Source organism: Camelus dromedarius, chromosome 9 (assembly GCF_036321535.1).
Source record: "Camelus dromedarius isolate mCamDro1 chromosome 9, mCamDro1.pat, whole genome shotgun sequence".
NCBI lineage: Eukaryota > Metazoa > Chordata > Mammalia > Artiodactyla > Camelidae > Camelus > Camelus dromedarius.
Genome location: NC_087444.1, coordinates 15,848,441 through 15,871,363, shown reverse-complemented (window position 1 = coordinate 15,871,363; position 22,923 = coordinate 15,848,441). Strand labels below are relative to the sequence as shown.

The 22,923-nt window shown below is 35.8% G+C and overlaps 1 protein-coding gene across 5 annotated transcripts in view; it reads right to left on the bottom strand.

Annotated features, from left to right (window-relative positions):
• Positions 1 to 2,083: 2,083 nt before the first annotated feature.
• The window catches only part of CEPT1 (choline/ethanolamine phosphotransferase 1), a 35,966-nt gene continuing 15,126 nt past the window's right edge, over positions 2,084 to 22,923 (bottom strand). For 4 of the 5 annotated variants that reach the window (XM_010993471.3, XM_010993469.3, XM_010993470.3 and 1 more), the window contains exons 5-9: positions 10,746 to 10,830; positions 4,690 to 4,821; positions 4,062 to 4,220; positions 3,456 to 3,581; positions 2,084 to 2,864 (exon numbers count right to left, since the gene is read on the bottom strand). In XM_010993471.3, coding sequence (XP_010991773.1) covers positions 2,745 to 2,864; positions 3,456 to 3,581; positions 4,062 to 4,220; positions 4,690 to 4,821; positions 10,746 to 10,830 — 622 coding nt within the window. In that variant the 3' untranslated portion in view covers positions 2,084 to 2,744. Of the gene's footprint in view, positions 2,865 to 3,455; positions 3,582 to 4,061; positions 4,221 to 4,689; positions 4,822 to 10,745; positions 10,831 to 17,450; positions 17,536 to 22,923 lie in introns of all 5 variants that reach the window. The other variant, XM_010993473.3, reaches the window with a different exon arrangement.

Sequence of the window (22,923 nt, the reverse complement as noted above, 5' to 3'; positions counted from 1 at the left end):
CAGCAGAATTACACAGGGGTCAGCAGAGTCTCTAACATGAAGGGTAAGGGAACCTGGTAAAAGCAGCAACAGCACCAGGGGCGGGGCAGCAGTTCTTGGTTCTCCTTAGGTGGGCTTTCCAGAGTCCTGGGAGGAAAGGCTGCTGCCAGAGTGAAGCATTTGTAGTCCAGGCTGGCTTGAGGGTAGGCATTTCAGTTGACAGAAGCCAGTGAAGAACACTGCACTGCTTCCAAAAATTGGTCTGTCTGCCCGTCACTTCCAGTTTGGAACTTTCTGTTTAGACACCCTACTTCCTACTTTGTTGAGAAGCCCAGGTCAACTCTTTAGCTCAAGGCGGAGGGATACTCACACTGATACTTTTTCCCCTTTGGGAAAAGAGAATCATAGTCTTAAAAATCCAAGGGGTTTAGTAGTCGGTCCATCTTTATACCTCTACTGACAGCTTCTGTTCAAACACTGTAAGGGGTCAGAAATTTTTAGAAGCATCGTGTCTTTCAAAAATTCCATCAATTAATATGTGTATGTGAGTGTGGTCCTCAGGGGCCCCTGAATTCTGTACAAAGAAAACAAATGTTGTTGGAGGGTGGGATAGGGGGCTGGGGTTGCCAAATTTAAGTGCAACCCAATATAATTTTATTTTAGGGGCAGAGAGACCCACTGCAGGTGGCAGATGCTCCACCGTGCACCTACCACCCCAGCTATGCTGCTACTCTGCACAGCTTCTAAGAGTTAATGCATGTCTTTAGGTAATTTACGGCAGTAGTTCCTAAGCCTAGTTTTACCTCAGAAAGTTTTAGAACAAGGACTGGAATCCTGGAGAGCTTATGAAAAATAGGAGGCCCCGTCTCAAACCTACCAAATCATCTCTAGAGATAGGACCTGGGAACCTGTATTTTTTTAAACTTCTTCAGGAGATTTTGGTACCTAACCAGGTATATGATCACAAGAAGAAGCAAGGCCAGCTGAGGTTCACATACCCTTGATCTGATGCTGATAGTAACCTAGAGCTGAAGGACGCACACACCAAATACCTGAATGTCTTCCAGATTTCCTTTAGGCTGAAAAAGATCCTAGCATCTGTTTGTAGCTATATCCCACTAAAACCTACTATGGTGTAGGAGAGAGCCCTGGACCAGGATTCAGAAGATGTGGATTCTAGTCCCCATTCGGAAAAGTAGCAACTGTTGTGACACTGGTATGCCGTTTAGCCTCCCACACCTCAATGTCTCCTGCAGGTAATTAACATCTGCTATATCTGACAAGACAAGGATGTAACTTTGCCAAATAAGTTAATTAGCCCTTCTTCTTTTTCCTTTGTCCAAGCTTACAAAATTTGATCTGCCTTTTTTCCTGTATGCACTTCTCTACTCCAGATGCTGGAGAAGTTGCTAGCAAGCAAAGGTACTGAGAAATGTCCCTTTCCTATTATATTCTAGCAAAGAAATAAAAGATTTCACTGTCATTGCTAATCAAGATTATATGGAACTCATGGAACCATTAAAAGTGCAAGAAAGAGTTCCGGGCTGCCAGGCAAGGCCGCACAGCTACTGTTTACCTCTGATTATGGAAACAATGTATAAATAAAAATCAGTAACAACATACCTCATTTTAGTCAATAGTTTAAAACTTTTCTGCTTGTCTCCCTCTTCATTCAAGCAACTGAACTATCTATGTACCGTGGAAACAGATCTGGTTTATAGTTAGAGGATACTTGGTTTTCATTTCAAACTGTTGTGCAGATATTGAGCAGCCAGAAAAGGAGAGCGCAAATTTTCAAGAGGCCCAAGTCTCTTTTATTGACAATCTGGGGGAAGGGTTTGAGATTCCTAAAAGACTTATACTCTCAAGGGTGACAACTGCAACAAAACAAAAAATCTCCTGAGAGGGAAAATGAACATAACACTCCTGTGTTTTGAGTTAATCAATTTTATACAAAACAGAAAGGTCACAGGACACATAACAACAAAGCAGCTGACCGAATTTCCTTATTTATTTAAGAAGAGAAATAAATTTTGCTTAAAATTTTTAAAAACAACATTAAAACTTAGTTTATCTTTCCACTGAATAAAACGGAGAAAAAGACTGGCTTTCAGATCATACATTTATTTAAAAAAATAAAATGGATTGATAAAGTTACCACATTATTATGCATGCTAACAGGATTTCCCAAGCCCGTGAGATACCATTTCTTGAGCAACAAGAAAATGACTTCCTCAACAATGTAAAGATAGGAAGTCTTTCAATCCAAATTCAAGATCTTTATCACTAGTTCCACCTCACAAGCTAGTGGGATGTATCTGTGCTACCAGCTGAGCTCCTTGGTAAAAAAGCTTGAGAAGACACTAAACAAGGATGTCACTAACAGATGATGATTTGTTAAAATTATAAAGCAACCATCTTCTGGCCTGCAAATATTCTACATTAGAAATCTCCACCACTGGGGGCCTGCTCCCCATGAAAATTTTACTCTGAATCCAAGATAATTACAAACACATGGCATTTTTTCTTGCATGCTTTCTTGGGCCAAACCCTGTATGACAACATGTTACAGTTTACAGGATGGAACTTGAAATCGCCATTCTCACACAGTACAGTTAAGGAGTGTTACCAGTAACAAAGAATAAAAGTTATACAACATCGATTATTATAAATTATATTTGTTCTTAGCCACCCCAATCTCCTTAATATGTCCAGATCCTTTCTTGCAGAAAACATGAGTTTCCTATATAACGTCAACTGCATCATTAATGATGATTAGAATGAGCCGTAGAGACTTTGATTCTGAAGACATGTATGTGCAGGTGAGATGCAATCTGATTGCAAACACTGACACAGTAGCGAATCAAATCAAAGAAAGAGAAGACCTGGGGGAAAAAAGAAAGACTATGAGATTCTCAGGACCTGCTTAGACCATCCGTAAGCTTCCTGAAAGCAAAGAGGAGTGGCTTCCGACTTTCTTCTCTTCAAATTCACCTTCAGTTCCATACAACTTAATAACTCAATTCCCTTTTTTTCCCTTTATACCAAGGAGCAAAAAACTCAGTAACTATTTTAGGCTCTGTGGATCAGTGTTGTCACAACTGCTCAACTCTGTAGCATAAAAGCAGCCATAAATAATACATAAGTGAATGGTCACGACTGTGTTCCAATAAAACTTTGTTCATAAAAAACTGTCCATTGGCCCCCAGAGTGCAGTTGGCCAACTCCAGCTTTACAGCCAGAAATCTGGAATTTATGAGCTATGATGTAGGCAGGACTAACAAGAATAATGCAAAAAAAAAAAAAAAAAAAAAGACTCAAAGATGAAGCCACAAGGAATTCTCAAAAAGTCCCATAAATGTGGTTTTCTGGTATTCCAAATCATTACAATTACATGACCTATCTTTCAGGACCAGCCCATTGAAACAAGGAAACAAGTAGCTTCCAATCATGAAACAACACAGTACAAAACTTACCAGGGCAATCCACAGTACAATATATTCATCAATAAAGCTGTTAAAATACTGGTCCAGAAACAAAAGTGCTGGACCTATGAATGCTGTGTCATGCAAATGCATTTCGCTTTTGGTCATGTGTGCCACCTACGAATAAAACGGAATCAGTGATGTAGGCATTTTCATATTAGAGCTACACAGTAAATCAGTATTGTTATCAAGTATCAAGCTTCAAGAATTTGTCAGCAATATTTATTGAGTTTCTAAAACTAAAACACAAAGTGGGTAGGAGAGCTATACACCAAAGGGATACACCGTGTCCACTAAGGCCCTCTGAACATGCTTTTCACAAAGAGCCTTTACCTGACTGTACAGATTGAGATTGAAGAATGTAGACGAACTAACCAAATTAAACTGTGGATAGAAAGAATTACAGAGGTTCAAGGGGCTTCTGGTAATCTCAAATGGTTAAGACTAAAAACAGCTCCCACATTGATGTCAAGAGATTTTGACTAGAGAAGAGCAAACTCTAGAACTGCTTAGGGAGCTACGGGATGAAAACTACAGACTTAAAACCAATATAAGACAAAAGTTAAAAACAAAATAAACAAAAACTTTGGAGCTTACCACAAGTTTGTTGGTGATTTTGGCAGATACAAAACCAAATGTCAATATATAAAGACAGGGATGCTTTTCAAAAAGCTGAACTGCTGATTTCTTGTAGATCATTGCAGCTAATGTAATTACGGATCCAATATGGAGAAAAGGAGAAAGGACACTTGTCCCCTGCACAGAGTGAAGAGAAGTGAGGAGTTAGTCGTGTTCTAAATGGATCTGCTTGTTGTAAGACAGATCAGCTCGAACTTCTAAGAACCTCACGGTGTCTGACAGCCAGCAGATTCTATAACTGAATACCAGAACAGCTACTAGAAAGCAGCAGCATGGATTGGTTAGGCACAGACTGAGGATTTTACTTAAGAGGCCAGACTTACTTTACAAAGCAGGGCACCCTTAAAAAAAAAATGTGCATAGAAGCGTTTGGGTGTGTGTGCATGCACAAAAACATGCAATTATAGGCATATAAATGTATATATGTGTAAATAAAACTGAGAAGTTTTGGCTACTACTTTTTTTTCTTTAAGACTAAGTGGAAACTCTCAATTAACAAGTGATTTTAATCAATTCAAATGAAAAACAAAGCAACTACAAAACTAAGTCCTAAGCACAATCATTAGAAATCTTAAGATATACTTACTGCTATTGTTGATCCATTTTTGCCAACACCACCTGTGAAGATTACACGGAAGTAATTTGTACAGGAAAATATGGTCCCTGCTACAGTGCAAAGCGCGGGAAAAATTTTCATTTGAATATTCAGCACTGGAATCTTTAATGGGTAGAGAGAGAGAGAACAATTACTACACATACAAATTAAAATAAGAAAACAAAACAGTCAAATACTTGATCCATATTCTGATATATTCTCCATTCCTTCTATAGTTTAGTGAATACTTAAATTAATCGAAGTTTCTATCCTTTCCATTATGAGTAATATAACAAGTCTCAAAGATGAGATTATATAGAAATTAATCTCACTTCTGACACCAACTATTTAAAAAAGTAACTGATCGAACTTGATTAATATGTGTCATAGCTAAGTAAAGTTCATCCCAACAATGAACCAGGCTATCTTCTGGCCTTTTTATTAAAGAAGTGCAGTTTGTCTTTTTCTTTGTGCATTTTTTGAACTCTACCTCTAAATCTGTAATTTGTTACTAACTGTTATGAGAGAGAAAGCAGAGAATAAAGGACCAGAAATATTTGAAGTTAGGTTTAAAAATTCTGCAAACTGGAGAATGGAAGACAAAAGTTCTACTTAAAAGAGTTCCCAACTCCCAACTGTTAGGATACAGGCAGCTAGTAAAAACAGAGAGCAACTAAGAAGGCATTCACAGTCAAGGAGCTTCTGGTAATCTCAATTTGTAACTTCACAAAGAGAATAAACAGCTCTCATGTTGATGTCAAGAGATGCTGTTTGGAGGACAGCCAACTGAGGGGCAGAGGGAAAAATGTGAAGCACACCCACTGAAGTACAGCTCTGTACTTGTGGATCCGAAATTTCAACATGTAAGTTTACTTCTCAGAAGAAGTAAATACATTTTTATAGTATACTGAAAATATGAATTACCTAAAGTAAGGGGAGTTCAGTGGATTGAGAACATGTTATCTAATCTTGCAAGCACGATAGCCACCGTTTAAAATGAAATACACCTGTACTAAAATGTAAAAGTCATTTAAGATTTTCTTCCTTTTTGCACCTCTCTTTTTAGCTTTTCTGAAGTCTCTAATTTTGTCCAATATGGATTGGAAAAAAAGCAACAGTAAAATGATATATTCTATTAATTTTAAACAAATGACTCTAGGAATAAGATTCCAAAAGCCCATAATGGTTTAATGGGCACTGAGTTCTTACAATGAAGACATTTTAGTTAGGGTTGTCTACACTTTTTAGGGATGCCATCTGCCTACACTTTCAAAATCAAATAAGAAATGTGGCATGTCCTATTTTTTGTGTGCATAAAACCCAAGTAAAATTGATAGATATAAAATTTAATGTTTAGATACTTTATTTCTTTAAAATGCTTAAGGCCTCAGTTTATTTAAACAACTCTATGACTCTTGCAAAACTGCAGTCTAAAAAGAAAAAAAGGAAATCAACTATTCAAATTTCAAGTTGTACTGTGGCAGTGTTTAATTTTCTAAAATGAAACAGGTCAACTTAAAAACTAAGTCCAGAACTTTATGGAGCATCTTAAATGGTCTCCTTTCCTTCCCTAATCGATCTCTAAACTGTACAGCCCAAATTCAAAGCTTATTTTCAATAAAGGAGAAAATCAACACCATGGTTGCTTTGAACTCCAAGAGATTTTTTTTTTTTTGCTCTAGTTCGGAAAATCAAGGCTATTACAATCTAATCTGATGCACCTGGCTAAAATTCAATACTCTGGCTAGTTTCTTTTTCCCTCCAGAGACAAAGCACCTGTCTGGCAAAGGAGGAAATACTATACTCCTTCAGATTTCAGAAGAAGCAAAGCATTAATCCATTACAGGGGCATGCCTGTACTAGAGCCAGGGTACTAAATGAGTGCCAACTCTGGTGCAGCAGCAATCTGTGCCACAACCGAAATGAACAGTGTCACAACTGTATTTAAAATATGGTGAAAATGCTTTAGGATCATGGAAACTGTTGCCCTTTGAAATAAGAAAAAATAAACAGCAACATTAGAAAAGCCAGGCAAATTAGTAAATGGCTTGGACCACAAAGTAAGTAAGCAGGCTACAGATTTACAAGCAAAGAATCATAAACATTCTTAGGGCTTTCTTCACTTCTGTCATATATAATAGATATACACCAAAACATAAACCCTTGAGTGTTGGTTTATGTTTGAACTGATTTTTATATTCTTTCTAGAACCCTGGATATTGAAGGTGCCCAGTATAAACTTGTCAAATGAAGATTAAGATGCGCTTCATTTCTCTTACCCTCTATGTTGAATTAATTTTTGGAGACACTATGAAGACACATCTTGCTCCCACATTAAGAAGGAAAAAGGAAGTTAGCTACAAGATAAATCTGAGGCACTGGGAAGGGAAAGCTGAAGTCAGAGGAATTCTGAGTCTCACCAGGTGATCCCTTAAAAATCAGCACTGACTGAATCACTTATGGAAAGGACTAAAAACGTTGCCATTTTCACCTCACACTCAAGATCAAGGAGGTGGGCACATCCATCTTTACCAATCTTTTTCTTTCTGGCCTCATCCTCCTGGAACTCATCCAAGGTGATCAAAGTGCATCCACTGTATAGAAACAGCCAGAAAGCTATACTGAAAACATCTTTATCTCAGGCCTTCCCAGAGCGTCAGCAGTCTTTGGGACCAGGAAAAATAAAAACTCCCTTGGGTCATGGTGTCTGCTTTACGCTAGGGTAAAACTTTCTGGATTCATGGCATAAGTTATGCATCCAAATAATATCTATCTTTTTTAAAGATTAAAAAAATCTTAAATTCTCAGATTTACCAGATTAAAATGGACACAGGTTTTGGTTCAATTGTTTGGATTAATGCAGAATATCAGTTACTCAACTGATAGATTAGCTTTCTTATGAGCATAATAAAACATTCTTACAGGCTTTGTAAATTTCAGCAGAAACAGATAGTATCATTTTGAGATTAGATTCTTCCTTCCAAAGAATGTGGAAACACCTGTTTGTCATGTTAAGTGTAAGGGCACTTCTTAAATCTTTTAGTTTAAGAATGAGCTACAACTAAATTACACTACACAGTAAGTCTTCAGTTCTACCTAATGAATAATGAAACTTTACTTGTAGTAAAACTCACCATTTGCCTTAACTGGATTCCAGAAGGTGTCTCCTGGTTTAATACATATTTAATCAACTACTACTTTTAAAAGAATCAAAGTCATTGAAAGTAATCATGAGGGGGATTATATGTGGGTTCCCTTCCAAAGTGATGACATTCTTTTTTAAAAGAGTGATATATATGACAGAAGATAGTTCCACGACATACCCTGCAAAAAAGTCTTGTTTCTTGTAATGTGTAAACCATGCACTAACCTTTGTGCATGAAAATTTCTTTCCTTAAAAAATGGGGGGAACTGCCCCCCACCAAAACCACTCACACAAAAAAACCCAACCAACCAAAACCAACCAAAACTAACTGTAACTTTTGGTTAAAAAACCATCTCTTTGAAGGAAAAAAAAAATGGGTAATCCATATGTAGTGGATACAAATCACTTACTTCTGCAAAATAGCTGATCTTCTAAAATCAGTTATATGGAGACATTTGTACTGTTTCTGTTTGTTTTTACCATTAAGTTGCTTTCTTACAGATCAGTTAAAGCCTTTCAATGAGGATTTGGAAGGCAATTTCCATTTTATGTATTCAACCTCAAGAGATAAAAATTTCACACCCAGGCCCTAAATAAGTATCTTCTCTTCATTTTGGCACATAAATAAATCAGAACATTGCATGTAGTAGTCTTTCCTGAACTAACACAATGCAATTCAAAATAGCATATTCAGCAATGAGTCCATAGGGCCAAGTGAAAAGAAAAAAGAAAGAAAGTGCTCTGAAGTTCAGATTATGGGATTCCGTGCTGGAAACCGCTCAAAGAACACAGAATATTTCTCTGAGCCTTCAAATAAATATCACCAGAGAAGTCAAGTCCTTCCCGTTTAGTTTAATGATACTAACAGCAGAACCAATAATGCTATTAATAAGACAGAAGCCTGGGAATCTGTGTCTCTACTACAGCTTAACCTCACTAATCCTAGAACTGGATTGCTGGATCTGGGACCCCCATTTCAGTCTTGGGTCTTAGAGTTCCTTAGATTACTTTTTTAAACATAGAATAAAAAAGAATGATTATATTATTTTAATTATCAATAAAGATAGGACAAAATATTTGATTCTTTTAAAAGAAAAAAAAATTGTTATGTACATGTACAGGTGGTATGCACAAATCCTAATTAAAAAAAAAGGTAACAAGTTTACCTGAAGCAAACTTACTGCCAGGCACCACCTCAAAATTAAGGATATGTGTATAGTAGACATGAATATGTAACTACACTGACAACAATGCTTTATGTACTTCCATACTGATAAGGATACTTAGGTATATACACCTAATGCTGACTTGTTTTTCAATGATCAAGCTAGAAATCCCATTGTTTTGTTATTGGTATGCAGAAACATTATGGGCAATTTGTATATGTGTAAGATATGCAAATTAATCTTGGAGGGGGAGAGATTTTGGTATAAGACACAAAGTTCATGAAAATAATAATCGGTATAGTCGAGATACAAAAGACTTAAGTGGGAGGTTGACTTTAGCTTTATAATCTAGTTTTAGGAAAAGAAAATCTTTTCTTTCCTTCCTCTACAGCTAAATTGTTTAGTACTATAAACTAACAGTTCTATAACTATTTATAACTGTTAACTATTTAACCTACAGGAGACCAAAAGCAATAATATTCTTTAGTGAGATCTGAGATCTATCTATACGTATATCTATATATAGTGCGTGTACATATATGCACATCTATTTGTATTGCATATAGATACATATCTATAGATCTCAGATTTCACTAGAACTGTATTGGCTTTTGAGACTAGTGTGTAGGAAAAGATGTGATTTTGAAGGATATTATGTACATGAATGAACAGTTTCAGAATTTTCCTGGTTGACTATGGATTAAGTTTATTCCTTCATCTCCCTTGTCACAACCCTATCTTCCCAGCAAAAGGCATTAAACAATTTCTGGTAATAAATACCTAAGGAAGGGTGTTAACTACACTTCCTCAAGTATCTAATTTACCATCATGAAGTAAGTTAGGTAGGGGAAAAATCTTGCTCAGTAAATTTCCCTTATACCTTAAAATTAATCTGATTTTTAAGTACTGTGTTTGTGTAGGAGTAGTAAACATCTCACTTATAAGAGCAGCAACAACTTTTTTGAGGGCATATTTGATAGGCATTGTTCTGAGTGCTTTACACATGCTCATTTAATCCACAAAATAACCTTATAAGACAGATACTATTATTTCCTCATTGTACAGAGGAGGAAACTAAGCCACAGGGAGTTAAACAACAGATGAAGTTCACACAGTAGGCAGTGGAGCCAGGATCAAATTCAGGCAGTCTAGTTCCTGAGCCTGTGTTCTGGCCCCTGTATTATACCTACTATATTCCCTCTTTCAGAAGTTTGTGGAAAACAACTTGTGCTTGTAGGAGTGACTATATTTCAGGTCTGGCTGAAAATCAAGGTCCTGGTAAAACAATCCTATGGCATGGATTTCAATAAGCATTTATTCTGATCTGGGGCCAGAGTTTACTTACTATCAAAATTTGTTATTCAGCTTTAAGCACATGACAGAGAAACCAGAAAACTTATGTAGTTCAGAAAGAGAAAAGATCTGATTTAATCTTGTCATTGGTTTACCTGATATACTACCTGCTGTTTCCTCATCTGTAAAATGGGATGACAAGTAATAATTCTGATAGCCTTCAGAAACAGCCATGAAATGGACCTACTGTACCACAGAACTCCAGGTAGTAAAGTTCACTATGCCCTAAAGAGAAGTCTGTGTCCTACTGACACTGTGACTTTTCATTTTCAGAATGAATAAAACAGTTTTACACATCACCCTTTAACAGTATTATCCTTTGTTAGGAAAACACAAGCAAAAGACAACACGCATTACATGGGATACACAATGCGAAGAGTTACCATAGACTGCCAAAAAGGTGGTCCTCCAATCACTGCCAGCAAATGCATGATTATTATGAAGATTTGCACTTCAGTCACATCAATTCTGATTAGGTACAAAAAGCCAAAAAAGCAGAATTACTCAAAACAATTTCAAGTTAATTACTTGCAAGCTTAGCAGCATTCCTCTATCATGCACAATAGAAACAAAAATCTCAAATATCAAGGAAAGGGGAAAAGGAGATGTCAAAAATTTGTTATGAGCAAAATCAAATAAAATCCAGAGCCTTTTAATTTAATTTGATGAATTTCACAGAGCAATAAAAACCCCTCCTTTCTAAAGGAAATTTCTGTCTCATTGAAGTTGGGCTGAAACTATAGCTTAACCTTTCTCACCAAAAAAAAAAAAAAAAAAAAAAAAAAGTGTATGTATATTAAAGTCCAAGTATCAAGCAGAGAATTGCACTGCACTGCTTTAAAATACAAGATCTTGAAATAAGTGCTTTGTAGTATCAAACAGAAGAAATGGTGAGCTGTTACTAAAGTGACATAAATCACTGATACCTTGCAAAACTTACTGCCCTTTAGATATATTCATTTAATGCCAACTGTGGTATGGGTGAAAAAAAAATGCACCCAATTCTCAATCAAATCCTTATGCTTATTAGATTCTAAGACATCTGGAAAGAAGATACTGAAAGCAGCCAGGAATTAGCTTTGAAGTTGCTGAAAATAATCTTACAGTCAAGAAGAGACAAACCTGGTACAAAAACAGGGCAGTAGAAAATTAGAAGTCTGAAAGTATGAAAAAAGAATACGGGCAAAAAGACTGAGAAGCAAAGCATAAACTCATGTTCCTTTTCCTCTGTCAATGAGCACTTGTCATTCTCAGATTACTGGATCCAAATGCCTTCTGATTTTGGTGATTTACCCTACAGGTATGCTTGCACAAAATGTCTGTACAAGGCTATTCAGTACAGCACTATTTATAGAAGCAAATTTTTAAAAAAAAAATCCCTCAGTGAGGGAGTAGTTGTAGAAATTATGGTACTTCCGTACAACGAACTACTGGGACAGCTTTCTACATAGTGACATGGAAAAGTACCAAAGCTATATTAGATGAAAAAAAATGTTGCGGAATGCCTGTATGCTACTTTTTGTATTAAAAAAGAAGAAAAATGATATCCCATTTAAAATTTTGCCAATAATTACATAACAAATTTCTGGAAGGACACATTGCAAACTAAGAGCAGTGGGGACCTACTGGAGAGGACAGTGTGAGAACTGGATAGCTGGGAGATGAGGATGAGGAGACTATTCACTGCATACCTTTTTTATAATGTTAGTTTTTAAACAAAGTGACTAATTTAACTATTAAGAAGGTAAACTAAAAAAAAAAAAAATCAGTCTAAGAAAAAATGACAGCAACAACAGCAACGGGACCTACTCCCAGAGAAGAATGGAGCCCCCATTTCTAAAATTGATACTTCAAGCAGACAATCTATAATGTGAGCTTAAGATACATAAGCTCTCATGCTCATAATAAATTACTAGATTGAAACCAGTCTCTCACAACTAAAAAACTGATCTTTGATTGCTCAAGAATGTATTAAGCTGCAAACATAGTGATGTAGTTATCTTGATATACACATTTATTAGAAAAAAAAATGGACTGAATTAGGCTAAAAAGAATCTGTAGAGCTGACCTGGTGAGTGGTGTTGCCAATAAAGGGAATTACACTCAGTAGCAGACTCAGGAGACTAAGCAGGTGTCAAAGATGTTCGACTCTGTCTTGGGTGGAGGAGGGCAGACATCTTACAACATTTGCTGGATATATGAAGTAGCCTTTTGGGAGGGGAAGGGCCAGAAGTATAGAATTACAAAATAAAAATGGAGGGAACCTCATGCAATTAATCTTTGTACCCTGGACAAATGAATGTAAAAGAGAACAGGAAACATGAAAAATCTTTACAAAGTCCCAAATCAGGATTCCTAGGGGAAGTTTTATGGATTAGCCTGTTTGGAAATTTTGGAAGACAGAATTTCCTAAACCATTCAGATATTATCATTGTATTTAGGTCAACAGTGCCTTAATGTTAGGAAGGAGAGCCAGGGAAAACTTACTTACCAGTTGGTAATTAGTTAAGAATATTGTTTCCTGTGTGATTATCTGATTTAGAGGAATGCTCTGTACTACAGGTTAAAACCCTCCTGCTATGAATCATGAGAACAGCCTACCACCACACTCCCAGGGACGTGGCTCTAATCTTGACTGTCAACGAAAAATGCGAGACCATCCCCAAAGATAGAAACTAAGCAAGCTAAGAGGGACAGGTGACAGAAATGATTAACAGTGAACAGAAGAGTTAATGATTCTGTTTAGAAGAGAAGCAGTTACATGACAGTCCATTTTCCCACCTTCCCACTAGGAAGTCTCAGTATGGGCTGAATTCACCACAACACATATTAGGAGGGGGCTATTTTACTCTATGCAGGAAAGTCATAATTATCTAGAGGGAGACTATCATATAAAGGCAGGAATTTGGCATTTCTGCAGTCACTTGCTTATTAGTATTTCCAAAATACTAACATGGGTGATAATATTCCCACATGTTGGAACTGTTTCTCAAAAACAAAAACAAAAATATCAACCTCCATAACTATACCAAAAGTAAGTTCTTCAATGGACAAGGGATATGTGGTAGAAAACCACCTAAAACACCAGAGTGATTTTTTTAAAAAGACACGGGATACAAATCTCCTATCTATAGCATTAGACTACCACTGCTTGAAAACTTCACAGGGGGGTGGAAATTAGATGGTAATCAACACAGTCTTCTGTAACCAAGAAAGTATTTAAGTATCTTGACTGGTATTGCTTAAATAATTTCTTATTTCTACTTTATTTTAGTATAGGCTGTTGAAGGACAAAAGAACTTTTCCAATTACTGAGGATAATCGGTGAGTATGCTGGTCAGAACACACTTAAATTACCACAACAAGCCAGCAACGAACAACATTCTGATGGCTGTCACAGAAGGAAAATGGAAAAGGCAAACCTGTTGTGGAGACTAAGCTCTCCCATTTTCCTGATGGGGAGGCTGTAAGTGTGGCAGTCCGCAGTCAAAATAACCTTCCACACTCCTAATAAGCCCCTTGGGCCCATCCTTCTTTACAACATCCTAACAGTATATTGATTAAGAGATAAAGATATCAAAGTATCCCAAATAAATGAATAATTTTAACTTCTGAACGGGAAATAGAATCTCTCCAGTTGGAGTTGAGGATACTAGGGGCCTTCATCACCAGAGGAAAGCAGCTTAGAAAGCTCCCTGATCGGGACAGTTATTACATCAGAGGTATACCTTTAAAAACTGATTTAAGGGGTGCAACAACTCCAAACCATCTAAGTTAGCTAACTATAAGGAAAATTCCTATTCTGAATGTTTCATTTTTATTTCTTAGTGTACAGAGCCCAACAAACACATTCTGAGTTCCAAGACTCAGTATTAACTGAGGGATGTGAAGAGATTTAACTGACATTCTGTTGATAAGCTTATTAGTCATCATTTCCTAGCATTTTTAAGTGTCTTTCACCTCTAATATCAGAAATAAGACAATTTAATCTAGTTTTCTTCTACATGTGACATGTGCATTTCAAAGGTATACTTGCAGTTAATTTGTAAACAAAATTTTTTTGTTGAATTATACATAGTAAATATAATTTTGTTGTAATTGGGTTGGCTACTAGCTTGGTTAACACAGAATATGCACTAGGGCTAAATTCACAATGTCACAGAAATTCTGATTTGCACAATTTGATTTGCTAGTTATTATTTTAAAAGAAGCATTTTGCTTAGAAAGTCATTGAAGATAGCTGGAATCCTATTCAAGGATTAGACTGCTATTAACTACAGATTCAAATTATTTGTAAAGGGATCTGACGTTCTAAGGAACTTATACATAACCAGAATATGGCACGCTCCTTATGTACTCTACCAGAAATACCATGGGTGGGTGAAGTACTGGTAGACTAGAACGAAGACTGACCTAGAAATTTAGAATACTGCCTTCCAATATTTTACTTTCTACCCTTGATACGGGGTAAACTGGGCATGACAAGCTTAAATGTTAAATAACATTAATCATACAGCTGAGTGGTAACTACGAATATTTTAAAGTGTTATATACAGAGAAAGTCTAAGTATCTATTTTTGAGATAAACTCAGTTATACAGAACAGTATGATACAAGTGAGTACATGGGCTCTTCAGATGATCTGAGAGACTAAAACAAAACAACAATCCATCCAGCAACTCTGAATAGGAGAGAAATAGGCAACGGCTAGATTAGAACAAGTACCCTTAAGAGGAGCTAGAGTTTAGGTCTCAAATCTAAGGGGCAGACTATCCCTACCACCTTTGGAAACAGAAGGATTAAGAAGAGTAATAATCCTGGAGTTAAATAGAGGGATCATGGACAGATTTTTCCTCCCAAATTAGCACAATCAATTTTGGAAGAAATCTGGAAATTACTGGGAGTTACTAACACAGGTCTTAAAATACAATAATAATGATAATGAACAGTTACTATACAACAAGCACTGTAGTTAGCACATAACATGTTTTACTCTTTTAATCTTCACAGCTATCCTAGGAGACAGGAAATACTACCACCATTTTATAGATGAGGAACTTAAGTCATATAAGGAAAGTGGCTTTTCCAAGGTTATAGAGACTCTAAGTGGCATAACCTTGAAAGAAATTAGTGTTGTTCCTTCACAGTGCTAAAATCCTTCTAATTTTTAGTCTACGAATCAACTGGGACAAACATTTGTCTTATGTTTTTAACTTGCTATCACTAAGATGTCTATACATTTTAGGATGAAGATTCTCATATTTTAACACAATTTTCCCTAAAATTGCAGAATACAACAGGCAGCAACTAACATAGAAGTTTAGATGCTAATAAATTAAAATAATTTGGAAACAAATTAGGAAGAACAACTATTTCTGAAGCTTATATTTTTCTCTGAACGTTGTAAAGAAGAAAATACATCTGGCAACTTCAATGACCAAATCAGTTAAACAGGAAAATCTCTGCAAGTTTGCAATTGATAAAAGTGAAGACAATGTATCTGGACAAAAAAGAATGTAGTTCTAAAACATTTTTCATGATGTTAAAATTAAAACGCATTTCCACAGGAAGGGCTCTCTAAATAGAGGGTACTTTGTTATCATAGACAGACAAGGTAAAGGTGAATAATACAGTCAATATCCTGACTATTTAATTTCATTGAGAACATTGGTGGGGGAAAAAAACTTTTGGTAAATATAATTAATATTAGTAATAAATAAGCTATCAAAAATTGTAAATCTAGACAACTGCAGTGAGCATAAGGCTTCAGGTCTTTGGGGAAAGTACCAGAAAACAAGTTAAGGATAAAGAAGTGGTGAAGAATGACACATCTTAAACTGTGCACATTACTCTAGGAGGAAATCTCACAAACAATTATGTCAATGTAACTGTAAATTCAACTAAAATGGCTTTAGTTTTGCTCTTAAAACATGCCTACCGTACCTCTCAGGATACTCCACGTTGCAAACTGATTTGAAAAAAGATGTAGATTATCCCTCACTATTGATTTGTCCCCAAAGCTATCGTTACTACCACCGAATAACTGAATTTACAATGCTACAAGTAGCTTTCAGAAAGAACTCTGCTACCATTCACTATTTCTGTCACATTATTGAAGCATTTGGGGTATGGGGACTCAATGTTCAAAACCTAATGCAGCCTTGTATTGCTGAAACGATCTGTCAGGTGTGGTGTCCATACGAATAGTTCCCCAACACTCCCTGAGCTGCAAAATAAACAGAATCTATTTTTCTTATAAATAAACCTTTCATACTAAAGTGTCATGGATTCTGGACAATTCTACTGGGAAACCATTTCCTAATAAATCTTTTTGAACTTTTAAGTCATAATGTCAAAATCACAATTCTAATATGAAAGAAAAAAGATACATTACTTACTCTTAGCATTAATTAAGGAAATAGGTATTTACCAAAACAAAACAAAACAAAACAAAACAGAAAAAGGACAGTATTCAAAGAATGACCATAGCAACATGAAAAGCTACGAATATTTAGTTTTAAAAGCACACTAAGAGGAAAACAGTAAACAAAACAAACAGAAGTGAGAATAGCTTCCAGCATTACATTTTAAAAAAAAACCAAGATCAATTAATAAAAGCAGAAGAACTAGTACCAGGTTTCTGACAGAATATTAAGAGAATAAACACTCTTTCCTACATTTACTGTAAGAGTCCTCTCAACTTACCTAAGGAAAACTCTGCTTGCTTTATTGTTTTCAAAACACCAAAAAAAAAAAATTCTATTTAATGGTGGAAAGGTATTTGTTTTAAAAATATTACATAGAGTAAAAATGATACTGGGTACAACAGGTAAATAGGAGAGAGAATTGTTTTTAGCATCAAATCACCAGAAATATTATATTTCAAAAAATTTTGTTCAATAGGGTGGATTTTTATTGCCCTATTACATATTAAAATTATCTGTTTTCTAATAACCTGTTTGTCTGTGAAATACCACCAGGAAGACTTTCAAATTTTTGTTTTTTAATTACTCTGTGCATGACAAAGGTGCTGTCTTTATTAAGTTCACGCCATTGTTCACTGGACAGCATGAATATTCTAGCAGTTACCGTGAAGTTCCAGAACCAAGGTCCCAGGGTTCCTGTGAGAAGCTGGCATATTATAATTATGATCTGGGACTCTGTAACATCGAATCTATGCATAAGGAAACAAACATTTCAAAATAACTTTACTCAGAGCTTTTGCTAAAGAACCCTACTAAAACGGGTAGCAAAAATAGATACAAAAGGCAGCATTCTCCTTATAAAGACATCTAAAGATTCAACAATGCTACTTACACAGTACTGTTACTATCCTTATGCATACAGGTATATTTCTTACCCAAATCAAAATAGCACAAAAGCTTAAAAGTTAAAACTGTAATACACTGAATAAATGACTCATAAGTAGGCAGTTGGAAACACTGGAACTAAAAACGTAGTCAATTCTCAATTACCCAGAAATGGTGAATACTGCTGGCTAAATGATCACACTATCTGTGACATAGGTCCCTTCAGTGCCAGAACCTATCCCCTTCCCTGGAGACAGGAATGCTTCCCAGAAGCCCGAAGGTACAGTCATCCATGTGTTTGAAAAACCACTAATCACCTCACACTCCTTCACTGTCCCCATACCTCATCACACACCTGTCTCTACTGTCAGTAAAATTCCATGGATGTGGAAAGGGCAAGTGGGAAAGTGAAAGTATGACTTCTCTTGATATGGACAGAGCAAAAACCACACTGGCCATCTCCTTGGCCTGTTTCCTGATAATCTCTAGTCCAGAATCTTATCCTTTTTCCTTTTCCTTCTGCTAATTCCTCAGCAGCACTGTAACTCTCTACTACATTGGATTAATTTTATTAGAGGTAACAAGTAAAACATTCAATTTAATCACTAAAAAAGTTCTGGGACACAGATGGTGACAGAAAAAGAGCAGCAGTATAGAATGGGCTTCAAATGAAAACTACAGAATCAAAATTAAGAAGTGAGGGATGAATGCTAATGCGACAGACAGAGGTCCATGGTTTTACCTGATGATCTGTGAGTCCTAAGAGCAATCTAGATTTTACATTAATACAAACTGTTGTTTGGGGATATTATCTATAATAATCTGATAACATTTGTATGGGCAGAGTCCAAATGAATGAATCATTGCTGAGGAAAAAAAAAAAGGGAAAATAGAGAAACTAGAAACTAAAAGAAAATCACTGGTATTTAATAATTCATGTGATAAATCCTAAACATTTAAAGGTAGGCAGACCCTATGCAGGTCTGCAATTGGAAACTTCCTGATTCTTAATCCACAGAAAGTGGACTAGGCATTAACAGGCAATAGGTTTTAATTAATAGGAAGTAGGAGGCCTTTGCATACTTATTCTTTAGAGGTTATCCGAATAAGAAGATGATCTGGATTTGCCAGACTACCAGCAGAATATACAACTTATTAACTTTTTTCATTTACAAGAGAAAAAGTCAGAAATCACTTAATTAACATAGGAATACTTGTTGGGGGCAAGGTTTTTAGCTGACGTAAATGTGAAACCTTAGATGCATGAATTGAAAAATGTCATAAAGTGAAGATAAATACTCTGCCTGCTAAAATTATAAGTAAATGCACTAGAAATGACATGTGTAAAAGTAACAGACTCACAGAAGGAACCTTAGATATTATGTAATTCAAAACTCTTACTTAACAAATAGGGGGATAAGGCCCTAGCCCAAGCGGATATACAGATAAAATAATTTGAAGATAACCCTTGAGGTAAGACATACTGGCCTGAGTTCAATCTATTATAATTTCTTTTTTTCTCTCCTGAAAAGATAACTTGAGAGTACTTTTTCTGAAATGATAATTTGAGTTCTACCTTTCACAGTATGTAAGTTTTTTTAAGGCCCATCTTTTGCATAAATACAGTTTTATTAAAGATTGTTTAGGGTTTCTAAGCATTTAATTCATAAACATGATTCTATATATACATCTATAAGTTATGTATTTAAAAGTATCTAGGTATAAAGGGTTTAGGCCTTAAGAGAAGAAACGTGGACTCTTCCATTTAATATAATCTATAAACATTTTAAAGAATATTTTACAAATGTTTACAAATGAGCTTCAACTCATAATTCTTATCTTCTTCTACCAACCCAATCCTTCTATGAAGTTCTGGCCTCTAAGCTCATATCCTCCTCAGTTCTGCATATCCAGGCTAGTAAAAATCCTAAAGGGCTAATAAGCTGGTTCTGGAAGGGTTCCAATGAGGAGTACTCATCTCCATCAGATCTCTACTTGCTCAGTGCAGATGCACTGTCAGGACAAAGGTCTGTCTAGATGTGACAAGTACTGATATTCTCTGTGCAAGGCAGTTTTAGCTGTGATCAGAGCAAAGTGTTGGACAATATAGCTCATAATTTCAGGGAAGATGTATCCAAATCACACCAGTTTTCTCACAAGACCTGACTGTGAATGAAAGGTATTTAGTTATGGATGAATTAAATTACTATGCCTATTTTTGTTCAAGATACTATCATCAAACTTAAAAACTGAAGACAGTGACATTAGGAGATTAAGAAAAACAAATAAAAGTTCTTATTTGGTGAATATACTATTTTATAAGGTTATTAAACCTATGACAACCTGGATGTATTATACATATATAAAAACCTTGTGAGTTTTTTCACTCATGTGTATAAACATCAAAATACAACAATTAAAATGGAAATGGTTTAAAATAAAATCCCAAGGTGCCTAAGGCTACTTTCACTTTCCCCTAAGGAGGAAGAGAAAGCAAGTGATTTTTAAAAATTTCTTTTCTCAAATTATGTTTGAGAATTGACCTTGTTCTCCCCAATTAAGTAAAATAAAATTTGGACTTCCTCTTCCACACATACAAACTTTACTTCAATATTTAAGCAATTATACATCTGCCTATTGTATCTGCTCTTTTGAGAATGTCTATATTATTCCATATGCTTCCATTACTCTGGCATTTTGATAAATATTTCCTTAAATGTAAAGCACTCACAGCATATTTCCATAAATGTTGTAGCTTGCTTTTAATCTTAAAAATAAGTAAGTTCAGTGTTGCTTTAATGTGAATCGTATACAATTTCCCCTAATCAAAACCAATCCCTTACAATACAAATATTTAATTTAAATTGAGATGTTAAATTCAAACTGGCCTCAATATTTCTAGGTATTTTTTCACACTGTTACAAGGAGGCACTGCAGTCTCAGTGGGAGCATGTCCTCCTGTCTAGCCCCTCCTGCCTAGTACCCCAAACTCCTTTGCCCTGCATTGTCAGCAGTTGAAGCTCCATAAATCATGCCCTCACTTTTTTTTTTTCTTTTTCCAGGTATCTTCAATCTCTTTTCTAAGTCAGTTTTCTTCTGTATGCTCAAAACTTTCCTATTAAAAATACAAAGCCCGCCTTCCTTTGAGCCCATGTTCTTTCATCTGATGCCTTACTCTTGCCCATCGGAGCTACACATTTTACAAGTAACTTGTACTTATTTCTCCCGTTCGCATCTATCCCTACAGCCTGGCTGCTACTCCACCACTACAGAGAAACTACTCGTGATGGCCTCCCGCTGCCAAATTCAGTGCATAATTTTCTGTCCTCATTTTTGAATTTGGCAGCAGTTAGCATTACTCTCTTTTGAAATTCATCCCACTTCTGGCTTTTCATTCTGGTATGCCTCCTCCTGTCTGGCTCTTCAGTAATTTTCATGGGCTTCTTTCTAGGCTTGCTCTCTAATTTTTCTGCAATTCTCATTCTATTTGGATGTCTAGAATTCCTCACGTCCCATGTTCTAGATAAAACTATCCCTTCCTTCAAATAGGCTCCTCTCTCTGTAGTGCCCTTCTCCACCTTCCACACACCCACCCAAGGAGGGGAACTGAGAGTCATTCCAGTTTCTGCTCTCTCATTCATTCTCCGTATCCAAAAAAAGACTATGCCTATAGTTTCTACCTCTTAAATCTCTCTTCGACAGCCCTGTCACTGTGCTAGTTCAGAGTTCATCATTCCTCGTATTAACTATGCTGGTGCCTCCTAACAGGTCTCCTAACTTCTGTCACAGCCCACTCTGACTCACCTTCCAAAATGTTGCCAGACTGAGCTTTCTAAAAGGTGCTTTTGTCATTTCCCTCCTTTAGGTCTTGCAAAGGTTCCCCACTGATTCAGGATAAAAGCCCACATTTCTTGGCAGGACACAGACGGCCCTAGGTTTTCCATATCTTCTCCAGCCTTATCTCCTGGCACACCCATAAAGGCATCTTATGATCTAACAATATGGAACTGCCTGCATTTCTCCAAGGACATATTTCATCAAAGGAACACACCACAGGGAAACTCCAGACTGGCATATAGAAAGCTGTGATATCAAATCACTCCTAAAAACACTGTCTATTTAACTCTTCCCCTGCTTCCATGGCTCATTCGCTTTCCTTCCTTCAGTTCCCACACCATATGGTTGGTGCTGCTTTACTTGAAAGCGAAACAGAATAAATTAGGGCTAGATGATAAATGAGCTTTCAAAATAAGAGATTGAAAGTTAACTGTGACATAACAATCAATGAAACATAAACTATGTGAAATCCAGATATTACCAATTCTGCTATTTTTGAAAATAGTATCATCGCTAACAATTAAAACTGAATTAGGGCAAACCAAGTGATCTTAAGTCTATTATATTTTGTGGTTTTACATAATGCAGAAAAAGACTACGACAACATTATTGAGATAAAGTAAAGGCCATGAATGTAATACTGAGAAAACATCTGCACATAATATTTTCATCTACTGCTTCTTTTTTAATATCAGAAGTCTTCAATATTTCCTGAACATGGATCATTTTATAAACTGCTGATGAATGCACAGGCATAGTTTTTAACTGGACACTCTTGTCCACTATTATCACTTATAATACTAAGAGTATCACCTTAAGATGGGCCTTAAGCATGTTCCCTAAATCCCTTCATTTGGAAATTATTCTAAGATCTGTCTTTTAGTTCACATCCAAAGTATTAATCATTATTCAGTTACTGTCACAAGTTAAGAACATCTTAAATTCTATTTAAATAAGTTTAGTAAAAATCTCCTAAAGTGAACTTGTAGGGAACAGCTAAATTTCTATGTATTGTGGCTTTTTCAAGACCTAGAAAACTAAGTTGATTAGGGATCTAAAATTTTAAAATCCATTAATGATTCGTCTTAGTGACTAGCTTAAGATGTTCTCCTATCATTTGCCATCAGAGATTTTTATTTTGATATTACATGAAGTATTCAGAGTCTTTTCTCAAATTCTTTTTCTTTTAACTCTACACCATAAAAAAAATAAAAGACTAACTTGAGCAGTGTAAATAGGATCTGTGATACTTAATTAAACACCAGTTGGGTTTACTCTTTAATATTTATGGAAAAGAACTGATCACCAGGTAGAAACTATTCACTCTGCAGTTTGAAAAGTTTCTAATTTTTAAATTCTTAGGCATTTTGTTGGCAGCAATACTCTATATGGTATGCTCATATCCACTGAATTAT